A 21,499-nucleotide genomic window follows, 5' to 3' on the forward strand; every position below is an offset into this window, starting at 1 on the left:
CAAATGTGCCATTTTATGTGAAATTAGAAAATAAATAAATATTATATAATATTCCAGTTGGATGAGGTGGTATATGATTTATGAATTTGAGTCAACGGTCAAGGAACCGAAAAGTGATTATTTATGAGGATTTAAACGAGAAATGAGTGGGTTATTAATTTCATGGAAAATATATGCGTACATGATTTTGTGACCCATATGTGTTGATACGGTTAAGTGGATAAAGTGAATTTATGACCGATAAAGGATATCGGATTTTACGCAAATGACGGAAATAGAAAAGTGTGAATAAATATATTTTGATACATTAATTAAATGAAAGTATGAGATTTGATTGTGGATGTATGACTACGTGCTATATGACTTGTACGGGTTGAAATATGTGATTGATGTGGCTTTAGATAATTTTAAATATTTTATCATGTGAAAATATGAGTATATGAGCTTACATATTTTTGTAAAATATTTGAGATGTGATAAAATCATGGAATTTGCTTTATTATCTCTAGAATATTCTTAAAGATATTTTAAGAATGATCGTTGAATTTATTTCAGTGATTTACTATTTTAAAATGATTGTATAATCATAATTTTGATTATCGAGCATTATCTTGTAAAATTCATATAAAATAATCTATGTGCTCAAAAATTATTTTAAAAATATGGGGAGAGAGGTAATTTCATATTCTATATTTTAAAAATATAGTTCGAGTTGTTCAGAGCAATTTCATAGAAGTTTTATAATTTACAAGCTCGTTTTTCAGGAATTTTGCAGTAAAAGGGTATTGGTTTTAATTGTATGATTACTAAATTGTCCCCGGCTATATCCTCTAAACCACCAGCCCAGTTCTTTCTTATTCAGTGTCGAGTTCTCTCGAACTCTCTTCATCTCTCTCGGCTCTTCTCTCTCTCTCTGGTACTCTCTCCCTCCTCACTCCCTCTTCCTTTTTCGTGTCCGATTCTCGAATTGAGACCGGATTTTTGTCTTGAATCACTTCCTAAACTATATAGTTGTGGGTATTGCTTGGTTTATTAGAACCCACTTCGGGTTTAGTTCGATTTTTGTGTTCTTGAATTTGATTCATGGAAAAATCTTGATAAGATGATAACTTTGTATGCATATTGGATTTTGTAAATTTTTAAAACAGATTTATGAGTTGGGCTTGATTAATATTGATTTGTTTTGATGATTGGGTTTAAGATTATGCATACAAGTATGATGGTATGCTTTTAGAATGGTACTTTGAGAGTGTAAGTAGCGGATTAATGATTTAGAACGTTATAAATTTGTAGACTGCTGCTGGGCTGTTTTTGTAGCATAATTTTGGGTTAATTGAATCGACTTTTGTGCCTAATATTTCTGTGATAAGGTGTTCCTTGATGTCTATATCAAGTACGAAAAAGAATTTCGATGTTTCATTATATGAGCTAAAAGATATAGCCATTTAAGTGACATATGTGCGAAATTTTGTTGTGCTGTTGTGATGCATCTGTTGGAGTCATTTTCTGGGTAAATTATGATATGCATGAGCAGTAGTTTCTGGTCATATTATATGATAATTGGAGTCTAGTTTACTCTCCAAAAAGAATCATTGCATTTAGATTAATGAGTTGGGAGTTATGATTATTTTAGTGAGGTATGTGCAATAAGCAAAACTGCTCCGATTTTTGATTTTATAAATTATAGTTAAATTACTTTGACTTTGATTTTTAAGCCAAAACAAACTTTGTAGCTACTTGGGGAGTTCAGGAAAGTCTCCTCAAAATTTCAAGTGAAAATCATATATTTCTGATTTATTAAAAATGTTTGAATGTCGGTAGCGCAACTTTGTGAAAATTCTGTTTTAAGGTCACAAAGAGAGTTTTCTTCACAAATTCAAATATATGAGTTGAGTTGTGATTTATTAGAGTATAAATGTGTATTACTGGTTATTGGTCAGTAGTTGTTAATTTGTTTGATTTAAAATTTGATTGGTTGGTTGTTGGTATTATTTTCAAACAGGTGGATAGTCCGATAAATAGAAGAGATGCTGCCGAAATTTCTAAAAATATTAATTTTCAAAATCTTATCAGCACATCCCTCAAGTATGGTCATCACTACTAGTCGAGAATATTGTATAGGGATTTTGTTTTTATTAGAAAATATGTACAAACAAACAATACTAGTTATACATGTAATTTGGCGTAAAATCTTTTCGAAGATAGATTTATTTTTTTAGATGTATGTTAGTGGCTATGGTATGTGACTACTATGTGTAGCATGCTTAAGTGATATATGCTTATATGCTTTATATATGTTCCAATGTGTATGTGTACTCTTACTAGCCTATGTGATTAAAGGCAGTCAATAATATTTATAATTATCGAAAGGGTATATATAAGTAGACGTTCAGGGTGAACATCGATTGATTATTAGGATACTAAAATAGTGTCTCTACGCGTGTAGATTCAAAAGACGAGACTGTGAAACTTAGGAAAGGAAAGGCTTTGTTAGGTGACAGTTAGAGAATTACTTGGCCAAGTGGGAAGCGAGTTGAGGCAAGTAACTTTCCTCTCTCTCTCTCTCCCTCCCTCTCCTAAGCAGCTTATTGATAAATGATAATAAGTACTGTCACCCCTGATCTACTTTTTGGATTATAAAAGCCTGATTTCCTTTCTTATTGAATATAATGTCTCACTTTTGAATACAAATTCGTTCATGAAGTTCATGCTTTTGTATCCAGTATATTTTTATCCTCAAATATTTATCTTTTGATCGAAGAATATTTCTTTTCCATATACTTGACCACCACAAGTAAATGGAACTGGTATCTGTAAATGAAACTAAGAATGGTGTTAGACTTGCAAGTGATTGCAAGTGTCATAATGATTTGAAAGGTTGATAAGGTTTTAAAATGAAAGATATTTTTAAAGAAGAAAGTTTTCCAATTTAATGGTTTTCCACGGAATTCTATAGATTGGAGGCGTAAGTGGCCGAGTAACGCCGGTCCAGCTATATGATTATGAAGACCAGTGAGGGCTGGCACATTATGAAGACCAGTGAGGGCTGGCATTTGAAAGGCCAAATAAGTTGCCTTTCGGGTACCCTATTCACGTCCAGAGGGACTGTAAAGTCCGGTATGGGGATTGTCCGTGGCTGATCACCCGTGCAATCCAGAGCGTTATACACTCCAATCAAGTAAAATAATTTATGAAAAGAAATGTCCAAGTGTTGGACGGTTTTGAAAATGAGATAGTTTTTGTGATGGAAAAATAAAGTTTTGATGAAAGGATTGATTTGAAGGAAATGTTATGAGAAGGGTAATTTTACGAAAGTTTTGAAAAGAGAAATGTTTTATGAATTATTCATTTACAAAAATGGTTTTTATGTAATGATCTTGTACTTTTAATCTCTATTATGACCTTTGTAACTTTAGTCCATAATCGAAAGCTCTCCATCTTATTTTGTCGAATAGTTTAATTTATTTGTTCCTTATAGTTACTTGCTGAGCTTTTGTAGCTCATTCGGTTGTTTATCTAACCCTGACAGCTAAGCAAGAGGAAGATGGCCAGTCCTAGGTGCTCAGTTCGTTAGGCTGTCTACATCCCCCTCTCTATTTCGTTAGATTACTTTACCAGCTCAGCTAGAGGACGCTTTGGATATAGTCAGTGGGGAGTAAGTATGTTAGTATGGACTGTTGTAAACAGTACCTTTGAGATGTTTTATATAATTCCAAGTCGGAATTATGGTTGATGCTATTTATTAAGAGTTTGTAATAAGTTTATAACTTATTATTTTGGTTAGTAAGTTGTAACTTGTTTCATACCATCACCTGTTAAAGATCCTTGTGGTGTAAAGGGGTTGAGTATTTATATTGCTAAATCCAGGTTGTGCATGTTAAAGTTGATTTGTGACTCCTCAATCTAGACCCCGGATTGGGAGGGCGTCACAATCGTGCTTTTTACGTTTCTAGATAATAAGTATGCTAACTTAAACATTTGTGATTTTTAATTAATCAAAAAGAAAATCTGGGTCCCGGACAAGATTGATGATGAATGTGCTAAATCGGTCCCGAGATCATCTAACAAAGATCTTGCTAAAAGCAAAGGGCTTTTGATTTTTCCAGTGGAGCATTAGCATCTAAGCTTATTTTCTTCCTCTAATGATCCTTTTCTTAAGTTTATTTTTAGTAAGTGCTAAATGAACACTTTAAGTTTTGTAGCATGTATTTGTTTCCATACATGCATTATTATTGCTTGCTTATTTGAGACAGATATCCATATTCTTAATCTTCTCACATCCTATTCCTGACGAAACTCCCATGCAGAGACAGAACTTATTGGTGCTCCCTTCCACCCACAAATTAAGGATTTTCCGTTCATAGCCAATGTGCAAAATTTACCACAAGGATTCTTCTTAAGAACAAGGTCTGCTTGGCTCAAAGATGATTTACTTAGCTCCATCTCCACTAATCCAAACCTTCCAAAAACATCTCTCCAATAGTCGATCTTCTCATGGCGATGTATCCACAACTCGCCCTCACTTGTAACAAGATTCTGAATCCCCTCCCAGAGGTATACGGCTTCTATTGTCTTCCTAAATTGACTGCATCGATCCATGCAATTCTCGAGACAATCAAAAAGTGAACCATATAGAAAGAGTGCTTCAATAAAGCGATCCATGAGAGCAGGCGAATTTGTATGTGCCTCTATTTCTACGACCACCATTACTCGTGGTCGGATTTTCTTCATCACTCCCATCAATGCTGCCAAGCGATTGGGCCACGCCAACATGGTTGACAGATATACATGTGAAAAGAATGCTACAGTTTCCTCAGTCTCAAAGCTAAACACCTCTTCCATTAGATCTTCCATGCTTGTGACAACTATATTGAATGAAAACGGCAAGTTTATGCTTTGGGCAAAAGATGATAACCTCTTACCTATCACTTCAGTACTCTCTCTGGATGAAGATATAACCGCAGTTATCTTAAGAAGCTCAAGGGGGCATTCATGTCGAACAGAAAGAGCTTGCATAAATATTACCCAGTACAAACCATTTTTGATACCTATATCAACCAAATGAATCCTGCTTGATGTTGAAACATTATCCAATATAGCTTGCATAGAAGCGAATTGGATTACTTGACTAACTGGAAGTTGCTGATGACATGCAATTGCAGCAGGATGCAGCATTGTCAGAGCATCCTGTAACTGCATTGTCTTCCTTCTTTGATGTCCCATTCCTCCCAACAACGCATTTCCTGTTTCTTGTTGAATCCTTTCCTTAAGAGCTTCAGCAAAATAAAAGACAAGTCTTTTAATTGGATTACCATCGGGGGTAGCCAACTGATAGCACATGCTAAGCAAATTTATCATTTGATGAAATTGTCTGTTCACGAATGTCTCAGCAGAAGCTAGAAGAAACACTACAAGCTCTATATCTTCGGCAGCCTCACCAGATAGACCTGAGTAGTGGTTATTAAGTGGATGGAAGAGCATGGAAAGATCATCAGGAGTGTGGGAGATGTACTGAATATATTTTTCTTTCGCAATCATCATAACATCTTCCACTGATAACACACGGTTACCTGTATTACCTGGAACATGCAAGTTCAACTCAACATTCTCCTCAAAACCAAAATGGTTCCTCTTACTGCCACATTTTTTCAAGAGCTCGATTGACGCAAGTGGAAGGCTTTTAGTCCTCGCTTTAACATTATCTGATTCTCCAGTTGCTTCTTCACATTGTTCCAAAGTTCTAGCATAAATGGAATTCATTTCAACCCAATCTTGTGATACAAAAGAGTGCTATGTTCCCCCCTTCACACTCTAGCATAAGATTCAGAAGAACAAGAGACAAAGACCCAAGTGTAGAATGTGTGCTAGTGTGTGTCTGCATGTTCCCTCTATTGATTCATATGATTTATAGAGAGCTGAACTCTGTGTATTCCCCAAACAAATATATTATATTATTTTTATGCTAAATTTTTTATTAACAGTACATAGATAGAGCACTACCGATATGATCAAGGATGACTGCAAGCCCTTTGTGTATACAAGTGAAAACATACATATGGTTAAGTAATCTTATCAGACCTCGGCCAGCAACAATGTTTATATTAAAAAACTAAACAAGCAGAAAACGATACAAGTTAAGCAAATTAAGCTATTGGCTGCACATGAGTAACTATATACAGAATGAATTGGTAACAAATAAGATGAATCAGTGCAAGCACAAATGTGAAAAGAAAACAAGTTGAGGCATATGTACGGCAATGTAAATCCAACAGTTTATAGTTACAACATAACTACTGAGAAAGTTTAGGGCCAGATGTTTTGCATTAGTTATTTAGTTGCCCTAATAATTAAATTAACATCAGGGTTAAAGCCACTTTGCTCTGATGTTATGTCTTCTAACATTACAACCATAAATATTATAAAATCTTGGTATAAAAAATATATGACGTAACATGTACATATTTATGATGTACTCCACATATTTCCACAAAGCAGCACTCATAATGCTTTCTACTGTGTATATTCTGCGGAGCTACTATTGTGTAACTTGTCTATTCTCACAGTTTCTTGTACCTGAATATTTTCTACAACAAAAAGCTGAGAGCATGCAAGATATAATTGAGTTTTCTTGATGAGCAAACTTGTTCGAACAGTGCGAATTATGCCGTTTCCAACAATATAAGACTGAAATGTATCAAACCTTTTGCCTACAACTTCAGATTAGTACTGAACTTGCTGAGCCCCAGGGTTACCTAATTAGATTCAATCGACCTTGTTCGATAAACAAGGCTAAGTTTTACCATTGTCCAGCAAGTACGGTCCATCTCTCATGTTTCTGAGCTTAAGAAACTCTGCGTACAAGCAAAAAGGCATATAATTAGGTTCTAAAAATGCCATATTTAATTGTTAACTAATCTCCGATCATTATAGCAGAACCTATTGAGTAACTTCAGGCATAGAAGTTCTATACTGAAACTGGAAGATGTTAGAGAAAGAGGGTGTAACACTTGACATTTAAAGAATTGGTACACTAGCCTAATGTAAGTTGAATTCACTCATCTTTTACATTCTATTTGCATCCATTAGGGCAGATTTTCTAAAGGAAAGCTTATAATTAATATATAACATACTGGGTGACTTAAATATCTACCAGTTCAGGTAGACACCTTTCCCTGCTCACACATGTTTGCATGTGTCATGAGTACCTTGTTCGAGTTTCTGAGACTATGAGAGAATTGCAGAAATAATAAAATGCTGTCGCTTGAAGCTTAACAATTCCAAACAATTGAATAACTATAAACCAAACACACGAGACGAGCATGATAATTATCATGTACTCTAATCTTTAGCCAATAAAGAAACCATCGTTCAGCATATGCGTATCTAGTTTAAAGTGCAATCATATGTATTTTGTACTCGCACAACATCATGTAAAATTCCTAGTTTCAACAAACCTGCTTCCAGTGCTACTCAAAAGAATGTATTGATTCCTTATAGTTATCTTGCCTGTGGCACACTATTCAAAAGAATGTATTGATTCCTCTTATAGATATATATATCTCACTGTACGAATTTAAATCAAGGTCAAGATCAGAAATCCATCTACCATAGGAATCAAACTAAGTACAATGTACTTTCATGTATAAACTATAAACTATAAATCGATTTATTTGAGTACACAACAGTGTCGATATTCAACCTAAACTCTCGAATTAGTGGAAGTCGATAGGAATGTTCATTGAGAAGTGGAAGAACATGAAGGAGCCAGACAGAGGTAATTAGGTTCTTTCATATTTTTAGTTTTATGTCAGTCCTATCTAATATGCTAACCTCTAACTGTATCACCCTAGATCACATCTTGATTTATCTTCTGAGTTCTGAATTCTGATGCATATCTAGCGACAATCACACAAAATTTTATCAGCTTTCATCTGCCAGAAAGATACAATAAGACTACTCCACTAAAAGAATCAGTGTAGATAAGGTACACACCAAGAATCAGTTTGATAATTATCTATGGAGCGCAGTCAAAGATTACAACCAAGAAAGCATAAATAAGGTACACAAAATTATATTCAAATATGTATTACTAACTAAACATGCTCTTCTCAGATTTTAATACATCAGCCAATATATTTTCATTTAATGTGTTATGTTGTTGTTAGTGCATTTTGAAAAAGTAAATACAATCATGTGGTGGATCCAATTCTCCAGTAAGAAAAAACCAAATCTATATGACTACAGATCTTCCAAATTCCAGCAAGGGTTACTTGACATTTGACAAAGAAGGAGAACACTTACGCGCCGTCTCTATTAAGGTAATTTACTTGATCATAATTGTTTGGTTGTTTGTGAATCGGAATATACGTCGGAGATTATTATGTAATTAGATGTGCACCCTAAATATATAAATGAAAATAAAGTAAAGCTACAAAAAGTACATGGGCAATCCAAACAACTAATGTCTACATATGGATCATAACACTCTCTGCAAAACCAAGTGAAGAGCATGTAATTGGTAATTTCGAAGGGTTTTTCATATCATCTAAACAGGCTCTACAGTACTTTACAAAGTTCTAGTAGGCTGTTATGTACATCCTAATTTTGGAACAAACATTAAATGTATATGATAAAACGGTCACAAGAATGGAAATGAACAGGCCTCAGTAGACAAATCAAGCGGCTATAGTGGGACGGCCATAGCCTGGCGGCCAAACAAGAGTAATTCAGCCACCAAATTACACTGAAAATTTACTCGTTTTAGTCGGCCTGAAACCATCAACTGAATCCAATTTCTAAGTCCATTGTATTTACCTCGCTTAACGCCATGCATTTAAATTATTAGACAGTGGATCTGTAGATACCATTTTAGAGGGAATTAGTACATGTCTACAATGAAATGTCACGGGGGTAGCCTATATCTGGGTCTGGGCGTGAAGCTTGGGATATCATGAAAAGTTCACAATGAACACCAACAACTAAAACATTGCATTATATAACTTTTATCTTATCTTTACAAAGCATGAAGTTGATTTTTGGAATCAAGAAAAAACTTGACTCAATTAACATAGGCATTAGGTAATCGTTATAATATAAATATATGATCCCCGTAAGCCCAACCCTACTCCCTTACGGTTTCTAGGGTGTTGGCCCTCACTACCACAATTTTCAAGACAAAGGCCACAATTTTCAAGAAAAAAACCCCAAATACCATTGTTGTAGAAGATGACCCTAACCTACCACTTTCCCATCCAAAACGCTAGACCGTGTGGCGTTTATCCTCCTTTCCTTTTTAGTGCTACATGATCTAGCATTTCGAGACCCTAAAAGCTATTTCATGTAGCATTTTAGTCCTAAAACATCACATCGTGTTATGTTTTGTAGTGATTTTCAAACCTAAACGCAACATGGTCTTAATAAATGGTATTTTGGATCATTTCTCCAAAATCTGTTCATTTGGACATTACTTGTAAAAATTGTGGCACGCCGAGTCTTTTCTCGGGTTTCTAGTAGCAAATAACCGGATTTTACGGTAGTAAGTACTTAATAACCACTTTATTACAAACAAGAACCCTAATGGAAACCCTAATAAGCCATCACCAAATAAACTATTCCATTGCCAATAAAACAACTAGGCATCACCAATTAGCACAAGAGTACAGAAAAGTACATATTTTGGTGCAAACGTACATTACAAATAAGGATTACATTTTGATATACAAGAAGAGTGATAAAAACAAACAAAAGCGGAGCATCAAAAGAAGGAGCATCTGATTACCCAAAGAGACAAGGATGAAAATCAAGAAAGAATAATAGTATTAAAATGATACCTTGGGCTTCAAATTAAAGCTGCTGCACGATCGCTTTATTCGGCTTCGTTCAGGCGTTATTACCCACTTAAGGTTACATGTCGAAGAAAACGTAGATCATTTACGTTAAACAAACCACGAAGGAATCGGCAATTGTATATACAAGTTGTCCAATTGTTGGCTTCCTCTTAAATCTTAATTAAGTTCGGAATGAATCTACGCGTTCGCCACTATTTTCGTTAATACAGTCTTATGACTCAATACAGTCTTTATGACCGGCAACGGTAAATAGCTTTTAAAAGTTATTATTTGTTCTAATTATAATATACTGGAGAAATCTGATTTCGATTAGATCTTAAAAGGGTGAATTGAAACAAATAATATTATTCATTCTTTTTTTTTTTTACAGAAATAATATTATTTATTCACTATAGGCCCTCTGTTCTAAAAGTCCGTGATTAATCCATGTTCCGTAATTTGCCGAACTGATTAAATCTCCGATTAATCACTGATCAATCTGATTAATCTCCGATCAATTTAATTAATCCCCGATTAATTTTTGTTCCGTAACTTCACCGATTAAGTTCGATTCTCGCTTTTTACGACACTTCTATAGCTAATTCTTTGTAGAATGAAATATGTTAATTATTCAAATATTTTACGTATAGATTTGTCAGTTTGGAAAAAAACAACACTTTTTGGAACGATACTGATCGGTATGAATTCAAGTATCGACTTCATGATGTAATGATTCGCAGGCCCAGCCCTTTAACCAAGACAATAGAATTTTGATATCACACAAGCCCAATAAACCAATTACCAGGGTGACTCTAGGCTCTACTGCATGGCCCAAAATATGAATGAACATAATTGAGCAGCTTCCGGGCAAAATCCAGGGGGTATTGTAGTGTTATAGCTCCGGGGTAATTTTTTTTTTATAGAAAATGGTGTGATATGGTTGGTTGATGTGATAGTTTGAAATAATTTGATTGAAAAAGTAATATATATTATAATTTAAAGTATAACTGATAACCATATATTCATATAATATTTGTTATTTTATCCCTTTTTTTATATAATTTGATACCTCCAATATTTTTGAAATACAAAATATGAAGTTAAATAGATAATATTTTCTATTAAAAATTTTATTGATTGAAAGTAGCATGTTACATTCTTAATCTTATACTCTTTATATTCGCATGTTACATTCTTAATCTTATACGCTCTATGTTCCAATCATTTTTTTACCTTTTTTTTAAATGTTTCATCCAAATATTTATATTTCAAAATTTATTAAAATTAATCAATAGATCCCGCTACTTTCCCATTTTTCTATCTTTTTCGCACTAGTTTACTCCACTACTTTATACATGTTTTTTAAGCTTTATACCCGAAGCAGTAAACAATTGGTCGGGATAGGATACATGCAGCATATATTATATATCCCAGATTGTATCTTTGTATAATATTATATTATGATTTATAATATTCTTCTTGGAGATTGTCTCCGAATTCTCCCTGAAAGATGGTCTTCACAAAACTAATCCTTTAATTTAAGAGTAATATGTGTCAATTAAGTAATTAACAGCTGAATATCAAGAGAAGAGAAGCAATATGGAACTGTAAACAACTCATTCTCAACAGTAGCTTCTACAAAGAAAGAGAAATACATAAATAATAAAGTCTCGACTTGCATCAAAAACTGTTTTCACTAAATCCTTCTTTTTTTTTTTGAGAAGTTGTTTTCACTAAAGCTACTAGCAACAAAAAAAAGGCGTTTGTGCAAGAGCAGTGTAGTTTAATTTTCCAGGATTCGATCCGTGGCACAACGTTATCTCATTATATTGAAACCGCAGCCTGCATGTGCTCGTGACTCGTAGCAAGTAAACACTTGACCATCACGTTAAGCCAGACTTGCTACGAAGCACTCTGGTCTAATTAGCCAAGACTCCGGATTCATGGGAGGAACTCCCAAGCAGAAAGTGTGAAAAGTGGCGTTCCTCTCCACTCAGAAAGCAAGCTTTTCCCATCCATGCTAAGTGTGCACAAACTACTAAAGCTAGAGTTCTTTATAACAAGGCTTGCTTGATATAGTGATGATGAGCTAAGCTCCTTCTCCACAATGTTGAAGCTATTGAATAAGGCCCTCCAATCCTTAATCTTCAAATCCCAAGCTGCTCTTTCCTCAACGTCGAAGGTGACTATTTGTCGGATTCCTGGACAGAAGTAGTATCCTTCCATTGGCATTCTTTGCGGATTGGAGTCACCTAAGCAAAGATCAACTGCATCAAACAGAGCACTGTAGTGGATTAGGCCTCCAATGAACCGGTCCATAAAGTCTGCTGAAGTTGTCTCAGCTTCTAGCTCAATCATAACCATTACAGCCGGATGCAGGTTTTTAAGTACTCTCATTAGAGTTTCAAATTGGCCTAGTTGGCCAACAACATTCCTCATAAGCATTGAAGAATAGACGCCAATTCTCTCCCCGGCTCCTATCTCAAAAGAGTCCTCCTTGATATCATTTATGTCGGGTACTCGTGCTATTTTGAAATAGAAGTTCAGTCCTAGGGTATAAGCAAATTGCGACAGCCTCTTGCCAGTGTCCTTGATCATTTCCTCTGACGACGTTACAAGAGCTGTAATTGTCAGACTCTCAATAGGGCACTCATGTCGAACTGCTAAGGCTTGCATGAGAAAAGGCCAATGCATTCCATTTCTGAGCCCGAGATCAATCAAATGAATCCTTGTTGCGGAGGCCATGGCTTCCAAGATGGACTGGATTCCTGCAGATTTGTAAACAAGACAGGAGGGAACTGCTAGGCCAAATGCAACTAAAGGGGGTTGCAGAGTGATTGTTGCTTCTTCCAGAGACAATAACCATCTCTTGCAATCATCGCGGCCCTCTGAAGAAACAATTCCTAATTTTCTATTGATTTTTTCTTCAAGAGCTTGAGCAAAATAGTAAACAAGCCTTTGAACTGGACTACCAGTGCAAGAAGCCAAGTGCCTACACATGCTCAACAACTTTCTTGCACGATCAAACTGCTCATTAGCCACTTTGTCAGCAGAAGCTAAAAGAAAAAGTACAGGCTCCACCTCATCATCAATCTCACTCGAAAGCCCAGAATACCCCGAATGGACAAGCATGCAGGGATCACCACAACTCTGTGAACTCAATCCCAGAAACTTGTCCATTGCCACCTTGATAATATCCACTGTGGATAACTCCTTTCGACTAGGAACACTCACTGCATTATAACAAATGTTGTTTCCCTGCTCAACTCTTAACCGCTTCAATCTGCATCCGAACGTGTTCAGAAGCTCCAGTGATGCTAATGAAGATGCTTCACTCGTCCTTTCCATGTCTTTCGATAGGTAATAAAAATTAGTATGTTATTCTCTTCCTCGTGCAATCCTCATATATTTATAGTAGAATCCTAGTTATAAGAAAATGGAACTCACAATAAAAATTATGAATCTTGACTGCATTTTTGTCACACTGGTGACTAGTCATCATTAAGTATAATACAGAGAATTAAGCATTAATAAATCATTACTAAAATCCTTTCTAACCTACTCGATTCTAGATCATACCCTTGAAACAAAAGTTAAAGAGAAAACTCCAACGATAAAACAAACGAAAAATAGACTGCAGTCTTGACAATTCCAATAAGCTGCTTCAGCAGTGGCCGGCTTGTCGCTAGACCGTAGTACTATTAACATCAGAAAAATTATTTAATAGCTGCAGTTTATGCAGTACTTGACCAGAGAGGCGCCAGGCCAGTGCATTGGCCAACATTTGTTTACGGTCTCCAGCCGCGTAAGCCGAAACCTTTGCCGCGTATGCCGAAACATTTGTTTGCATTTGGCCATCTGATAACAGAATGTGATTAAGCAATATCCTGATTAATGAGTGTTTTAGAGCCTGTTTGTATCAATAAATCAGGGCTTAAACTGTTTCTGACTTTAAACTGAAAAATGTCCAGAAAACTGACCTAAAGTAGGAAGTTAGTTTGAGCTACTTGGTGACTTATTAGTTATTACCCAAACCGACGTTTTAAATTCCCAATTTATCACGTTAAGCCATAAATCATAATTTTAAACTCAGTCAAACGAGGCTCTTAGTCTGTCGTGTATTACTCACAGACTACCTACTATTCTTAATATACCGTTATAATAATAGAGTATAGATATAGATTTCTACTTTTAATTTTAATTTACCAACAAAAGACCAAATAGCATAAACAAATTCTTGCATGTAAAACCAGCACAGATGGGAACTAAATTACTACATATCCCAGAGAGTCACAAATTCACAAATGTTAAAGAAAGTTCCAAATTTACGGCAAAAGAGACAAGACATCTCTTCTCTTCAGTTCTCTGGGGAGAGGATTAAGATATAAGCCGGCATTTGGGCTAACAGAATGGGTTACTATGATGTTTGAATGGGAACCATCTTTCGGTTGCATCCATATTAAACAATGCACTGCATATCGTTAATCGTACCCTGTGGCACATAACAATGACACCTGAACTGGTCACTTAATCTATGCCCCCATCATCTACTTGCGCTGCGATATTGTTTTATTTGGTTGGACATTTCTGTGAAGGGAGCCACTTGTTGTAGCCATGAGGAGTCTCTGGTCAGGCAAAAATAGCAAAATAAACACGGAAAGACCAGAAAAGCAACAATTCAAGTATGCAACACGATCTGGTGGATTTATTCTGAAATTGATCGCGTGGACAAGAAGATGCATCTAGTATTGACCAAAATAGAAACAAGAAATCTAGTTCAAATTAAGAACTTCCTAAGATGTTCTGTCCAACTTTGCCAGTAAATATGCTAGCCCTGCTTAGTCTTTAAAACATCCTCAGTACGAGACAAATGTATGCATTCTGATTAGGGTCATATTGTATGGTTATGATTCTGCAATACAAGTCGTTTTCATATAACAACCTTAAATGCCGGTCTCCCATGATCACTTTAGTTCATAACTAGTTATCGTATAGCCAACATCTTTCTAATGTTCACTAGAAGATAGTATTATCTAGCATGTCTTAATCTGTAAATGACATATGTACACAGTCTTGCCAAATCCAACTTCCTCAGCACAATACATATCTCTCTGGCCATTACCACAATACTAATTACACACTATGTTAGTTTTCCGATCAATTATCAGATATGTTCAATGCTTTTCCAGATTATGCACAGTCATGTCAAGTACTAGACAACAAAATATAAGTCCAGATGCAAATTTTAAGTACTTCCCTATAGTTGGAAACTATTCGCAGCTGGTTAGTAGTTTCAGCTGCGCAGATTTAGTACATATTAAGAAACTGAGTAGAACATCATTCTTGTGTTCAATTGGGGTCTCATACTTTTATGAAGCAAATCATTCTGGATTTAATTGGAATTTGGAAAAATGATACGGAATTCAGGAAATAGCTTCACATGAAAGACTGAGATCAGACATATTAACTAATATAGTGAACAATTACACCAAGATGGAATACAATTATGCAAGCGATCAAGAACTCGTGTTGCTAGATCTTTTAGGACGACAAATTCAGACCTCTTGAAAGACTGCATACATAGGCCTGGGATTGCAACAGAAATTTCTGAGCAATATTACTCAAATTTCCAAGCAGAAAGAGAATGTATAGGTGTTCCCTTCCACCCGATAATTAGGCACTTTCCATCTCTATCAAGTGTGCAAGAACTCCCACAAGCAAACTTGTTGACGATCAATCTTGCATGATACAAAGAGGACTTGCTCAATTCCAACTCCACCATCATAAATCTTTTAAAAAATTCCCTCCAAACACTCATATCGACTTGTCGAGTTATCCTGTCCTCTCCATCAGCAACCACAATGTTCTGTATTGCAGGACTAAAATGTATCAGTTCAACAAGCAGCCTGTCTGGATTGCTGCGTTCCATACAATCCTCAATACAATCAAAAAATGCCCCATAGTAGAAAAGAGCTTCTACAAAACGTTTCACAAAAACCGATGAATTATGATTTCCTTCGTTTTCAATCATCACCATAACGCTAGGATTAATGTCTCTGATCACCCTCATTACATATTCAAGTCGATCTGACTTTGAAATCAAGGTAGAAAACAGATAAGATGACTGGACAACGACGACTTCCTCAGCATTCAGCTTAAAAAGGCCTTCATTGAGATCAAGCATGTCCGCCACCATAACCAAATTGAAAGAAAAGGGTAAATTCACTGACTCTGCAAAAGTCATCAACCGTTTGCCAGTCTCCTCAAGTCTTTCTTGCGATTTAGTTCCAACAGCTGTAATTCTCAGATGCTCAATGGGGTGCTCATCACGAGCTGCAAGAGCCTGCAGTAAAACTATACAGTTGCTTCCATTCATTATAAAAAAATCGATGATATGAACCCTAGTTGCCTCTGCTACATGTTCAATTATTGCCTGCACTCCTGTAAATTGGCTTACTTGAGCAAAAGGTACCTCCTTAAGAAATGCAATATTAGCCGACTTCTGACTCATCACCACCTCTTCAAAATCCAACAATTCCACCTTCTTCTCTAAACTTTTCGACATCTCTCTTCCAATATGCTGATCAATCTTCTCACAAAGGGCCGCAGCAAAATAGTACACCAGCCTCTGAACAGGATTTCCATCATCACAAGCCCACTCAGAGCATTTCCTTAGGAGCTTCCTTGCACGACGAAGCTTCTTCTGGCCTACTTTCTCAGCAGCAGCCAGAAGATTCCCCACAAGCTCAACATCTTTAGCCTCCTTATCCGACAGACCAACTAGCTTATTCGTGTGGCTCGCGTCAGAGAAGCCATTACATCTCTTGACAGAGGAATTAATGAAGCTCTCCCCAGCCTGTCGTATAATTGCATCAGTTGATACTCGACGCTCACTACCCTTGTCGCGTTCCACACCACATCCAGCTACCTCAATCTTTTCGCCTTTCAAGTGTCGAAACCTATACCCATAGTTCTTCAAAAGGCCAAGTGAATCCAAATTAAATTTTTCAGCCTTTTGCTTCTCTGACTCACCAAGCTCCGAATCCTCAAATTTAACCATCCCAACCTCCACGATCTCGTCCTGGCACGACTGAACCTGGCACGACTGAACCTGAGGTGAACCAGCATCAAAATACAGATCCTCAAAGCCCCCAAAACCCGAAGAATTCGCTGGCCCGGCTGCATTTAAATTAATTTGTTTTTTTCTCTTCCCACATTGCTCACTCTCAAGATCAAGATCAAGGTCCTCAGAAGAACTGTACAGCTCTACAATATTACGAGAATTTGATAGCTTCGAAGGCATATTGCTCATTGCCTTAAGATGAAAACTAATTCCAAATTATAATCCTACTTAAACATAAAGCTGCATTACTGGATGGATCGAAACAAACAAAAGAAATACAGCATGTAAATATGTGATAGTGACATTTACCTAACGAACAACGATGCAACATAAGTTTAAACAAAAATGGTGCAAAGAAGATACCTATATCTAAGTAAGAAAGTGAATTCTTTGCCTTACAACAGGGTGACGAATGTCAAACGACATGTAAAAAAGATGCAGGCAAGTAGTACAGTGTAGCAACGTAATGCCAAAAGTTGGAATATACCGGGAAACAGCACAGATTTTTACCGGTATAGCCTTAAACTGAGAAAAGGTCCTACAAGTCACTATTTTTTTAGATCAGATGCGCCTCAATGTCATTTCTAGAAAAATGGTCCCAATTGTCACTTCGACTAGAAGTGGAAATTTGATTTTTAACACGACTTGAAGTTGCGTTTTGAGCTGAAAACACAACATGAAGTTGCGTTTTTGTTAACACAACATGAAGTTGCGTTTTGGAATGACAGTTGAGGTTATTTTTCCAAAAAATGACAATAGAACTTTTTGCTGCTAAAATGTAAATGTGACACTTGGGGCCAACACCGCCTGACACTGGGGTGGAGCGTAATTAGAAATTTAATTTTGTAATTTATTTATTATTTTTTAACAATATTTTTTAGTGTTATATAAATGTTGTATAAGATTTGGTTTTTAACGAGTTGATTGTTTAGTGTTAATTTTTAGGACACTTAGAGCAAGTACAAAAGTGCCCTATATTGATGTCTTAACTCAAAGTTTAAGGCACATGAAGCAAATTAATGCTCCAACAATGTCCTAGTGGTGCCTTAAAACACTAGGACATGTAACAAGTGCTTTATTTTTGAGGCACCACTATGCATGCCCTATCAATAAAAAAATAGTTTCATATCATTCCACTACATCTATCTCCTCCATCCTTTTCATTTCCCTCCAATAATAATTCAAATATATATTATTATTTTAATAATAAGGCACAATAATGAGGCATGTTGTTGGACTTGATATATTAAGATGATGCCCTAAGTAACTGAGACATAATATTTTATTATATTTATAAGGCATTTGCTATAAGGCATTTACTAGGACACTGTTGGACTTGCTCTTAAATCCATTCGGCTCAAATCAAAATAAAGTTAAACTCAACTTTAGTTCGAATAGAAGTATAGAACTCGGCTCTGTTACAGCAGTACTCGATAAGACTCCTAATTAGTCGGAGCCATGTATCCGACCCAACCGAACTACACATTCAGCCAATAATACCCAGAAACCGCATAAACATAACCAATAAGAAGCTGCCACCTAAGCCAAACGCTCAGTACAAAACGTGTCATCACCCAACTAATTTTTCCTCTTTTTTTTTTTTTTTGCCAAAGTAACAAATTTAAGCTCGTAGAAGCAAGCAGGCAACTAAATTTCGGGTCAATTTCCCCAACTACTTTTCATCTCCTCACACAAAACAAAACACACACGCTCTATCTATCTATACACACACCTATACATACATACATCACCGGCGAAATCATGGCGGACGACAAGTACAACCGGAAGAATCCGGCAGTGAAGAGGATTCTACAGGAGGTTAAAGAGATGCAATCCAATCCTAGTGATGATTTCATGAGCCTCCCTCTCGAGGTACTTACATTTACACACATATACATACACGTATAATTCTATAATTCTGTAATTCATCATGTAATTGTGCTTTGTTTCTGTAATTGATCTGTGAGATTCAATTTCGATCGTGATGTCTGTATGTGTGTAGATATATTTTGGTTTTGTAACAATTGATTGCGATGTTTGTGCGTTTTCTATGAATTTTATTGTTCGGATAGTAATCGAGTTGGAAATTAGTGTAATTACTCCTGAAAATTGTGTGCCAGAAAGTCGAATGTCAGTTATTTAAAAACAGAGGGAGTAACTGTGTATTTGTTAGTAATCGAGAGAGTTTTGAAATTTTTCATTATGTGAGGTATAGCGTGTATATTGTAAAACTAGTAGGAACTGTGTTGTTGGATTGTTTGTGGTTTATTGAGCTGTTTCTGCATATTGTGTTTGTGTTTGATATTTATGTATATAATTGGAATTAGTAGAGTGTTAGGTTTTCCGTTTATTAGTAATCTTAGTAATCGAGACATTTTACGAACTGTTTTCATATGTGAGGTTATATGGTCTGGAAATTGTATAATTTGCAGGAGAATATATTTGAGTGGCAATTTGCAATAAGAGGACCAAGTGAAACAGAGTTCGAGGGAGGTATATATCACGGAAGAATTCAGCTGCCTTCGGAATACCCATTCAAGCCGCCATCATTTATGTTGTTGACGGTAATATATTGTAAATGTTACGATTTTGTAACTTGATAAGTTTTAGAGGATTTTTGTTTAGGAAGTTTTTTATGGTGGTTTTGGTTTGCTGATTGACTTTATTATTATTGTTTCAGCCGAATGGACGGTTTGAAACCCAAACGAAGATATGCTTGAGTATATCGAATCATCATCCCGAGCACTGGCAGCCATCTTGGAGTGGTAAATTTTTTTTCTTACTTTTTAATATTTAATAATATTACGTTGATTGTGTAATTGTTGAAATTAAATCTGCATGCCTGTTACATTTGCCCTTTAAATTTGGTTGGTTGAGGTTATATATTCCTATAGTGTCTTGGTATCATTTCAAATGTGAGAGGTCTAGTATTCACCATCTCCTTTACTTACGTTCAATATAGGTTCAATAACTTATGGTCCATCTTCTTGTACACATCATGTATGTATCATATCCAAAGTTTTTGTCAGCTGGTCTTTACTCTTTAGCTCTACTATATTGTTTTTCCACACTCCTAGTCTGGTATATTGGTGGGTTCCAGAGATGCTAATCTGTGGTTCTGTTCACTGAATTGAAAAGAGAAATAAAGTATATCCTCCAGAGTTTAGGCAACTTTCGTTTATTTTTCAGTTCTCTAGAATCCAGCTTTCTTAATTCTCTCAGATCATATCATTTAAACTCTGTGCTCTTCCTTCATGTAGAAAACTGAATACATGGTCAGTTGAATACTTATATTGTAATCACAACATTCCGTAGGACCATTTTAATATACTTGTTGAGTAAGGACTGGTTATATATGCCATTTTTGCTGCACTATGCATCTCATTTCTGTACCATACTAAAGAAATCCAGAATATAGATTTGGTCATCAACTATTGGATACCTGCAGCTGGCATGCTTGTATTGCGTATCAAATATAAGGATATTGTTAAGGTTGTAGTTGCTTCCTTAATCCTTGTAACAATTTGTGTCTTTGTTTTCACAGTTCGTACAGCTTTAGTAGCACTCATTGCATTTATGCCAACCAATCCAAATGGGGCACTGGGCTCACTAGATTATAAGAAAGAAGAACGGCGTGTCCTCGCTGTTAAATCCCGTGAAGCTGCTCCAAAGTTTGGAAATCCTGAACGTCAACAGTTAATTGATGAGGTTTGTTGTTCATAATTTTGATCATCAGTTTTTTTTGTACAGTGCTATGATCTTAACATTTATATTATTTGAGCAGATTCATGCCTACATGTTGAGCAAGGCACCCCCAGTTCCTCAAATAAGCTCTGGAGAGGCTGGTGAAGAAAACTCTTTGAACGGAGAAGGGGAAGCGAATGGAAGTGCTAAAGACGCTGGTGCACAAGTTGCTGATGGTGGAACTTCTAATCCTACAGAAGATGATAGGATACTGGAGAACAGGCATGAAGCTCCTCTGAATGCAAACCCTATCCCGGAAGAATTGGCCGTTGCTAGGCCGGTTATTGATGGACCCTTAGGTCAGCCGCAGCTGCTACAAAGGCCAGATACTAGGATGCAAAAACCTGCTGATGATCGCCTTCTTACATTGGCTGCAGTAGGACTGACTATTGCTATTGCTTTCCTTCTCTTAAAGAAGTTTCTGAAAGCGAGTGAATATGGTGCTGTCTTCATGGATGGATCATGAATATGTTGCTGGTTAGGAGCTGAATCTGCCTATTGCCTCTGGTTATTTATAAAATTTACATATAAAATTTGCTTCAGTTTCATAAAATAATAGCCGCATAGCATGCTGAAAATTGTATAAGGTATTGTATAGTTAGCATGTTTATTTACTGGCAAGATAATATGAAAACATGGAGAGTTTTATGCATTGTAGAGTGTCTATACAGAAATTTCCCAGTTCATTAATAATTATGTCCGTATTATATTTCGAGCTTGCTTTGTCAATGCATCTGATTGCGACGAACTGTCATGAGCGGTAGCAGACGTCTGATAGGTACAAAATCGCAATCTATATATAAGA

General features: G+C 36.0%; 4 protein-coding genes across 4 annotated transcripts; 1 reads left to right on the forward strand and 3 right to left on the reverse strand.

Moving 5' to 3' along the window:
• Positions 1-4,006: 4,006 nt before the first annotated feature.
• On the reverse strand, positions 4,007-10,070 carry LOC108198841 (DELLA protein RGL3). Its single transcript, XM_064083121.1, has 2 exons — positions 9,831-10,070; positions 4,007-6,851 (listed from the first exon to the last, which is right to left on the reverse strand). Exon 2 carries the CDS (start codon positions 5,758-5,760, stop codon positions 4,282-4,284), a length of 1,479 nt encoding a protein of 492 aa, XP_063939191.1. The 5' UTR covers positions 5,761-6,851; positions 9,831-10,070; the 3' UTR covers positions 4,007-4,281.
• A 1,698-nt stretch (positions 10,071-11,768) lies between these two features.
• On the reverse strand, positions 11,769-13,175 carry LOC108198488 (DELLA protein RGL1). The gene has a single exon (XM_017366242.1). It carries the CDS (start codon positions 13,173-13,175, stop codon positions 11,769-11,771), a length of 1,407 nt encoding a protein of 468 aa, XP_017221731.1.
• Positions 13,176-15,444: 2,269 nt separating this feature from the next.
• Positions 15,445-17,139, reverse strand: LOC108198489 (DELLA protein RGL2). Its single transcript, XM_017366243.1, has one exon. It carries the CDS (start codon positions 17,137-17,139, stop codon positions 15,445-15,447), a length of 1,695 nt encoding a protein of 564 aa, XP_017221732.1.
• A 1,417-nt stretch (positions 17,140-18,556) lies between these two features.
• LOC108197408 (ubiquitin-conjugating enzyme E2 32) lies at positions 18,557-21,406 on the forward strand. The gene is made up of 5 exons (XM_017365017.2): positions 18,557-18,822; positions 19,383-19,514; positions 19,631-19,715; positions 20,495-20,658; positions 20,735-21,406. Exons 1-5 carry the CDS (start codon positions 18,712-18,714, stop codon positions 21,158-21,160), a joined length of 918 nt encoding a protein of 305 aa, XP_017220506.1. The 5' UTR covers positions 18,557-18,711; the 3' UTR covers positions 21,161-21,406.
• Positions 21,407-21,499: the final 93 nt, after the last annotated feature.

Source organism: Daucus carota, chromosome 8 (assembly GCF_001625215.2).
Source record: "Daucus carota subsp. sativus chromosome 8, DH1 v3.0, whole genome shotgun sequence".
Classification (NCBI taxonomy): domain Eukaryota; kingdom Viridiplantae; phylum Streptophyta; class Magnoliopsida; order Apiales; family Apiaceae; genus Daucus; species Daucus carota.

Bases quoted from the DNA above. Each gene is read 5' to 3' on its own strand.
- LOC108198841 (XM_064083121.1), bottom strand. From the start codon at position 5,760: ATGAATTCCATTTATGCTAGAACTTTGGAACAATGTGAAGAAGCAACT.
- LOC108198488 (XM_017366242.1), bottom strand. From the start codon at position 13,175: ATGGAAAGGACGAGTGAAGCATCTTCATTAGCATCACTGGAGCTTCTG.
- LOC108198489 (XM_017366243.1), bottom strand. From the start codon at position 17,139: ATGAGCAATATGCCTTCGAAGCTATCAAATTCTCGTAATATTGTAGAG.
- LOC108197408 (XM_017365017.2), top strand. From the start codon at position 18,712: ATGGCGGACGACAAGTACAACCGGAAGAATCCGGCAGTGAAGAGGATT. The intron at 19,716-20,494 runs GTAAATTTTTTT...TTGTTTTCACAG, and splicing joins CTGGCAGCCATCTTGGAGTG to TTCGTACAGCTTTAGTAGCA. The intron at 20,659-20,734 runs GTTTGTTGTTCA...TTATTTGAGCAG, and splicing joins GTCAACAGTTAATTGATGAG to ATTCATGCCTACATGTTGAG.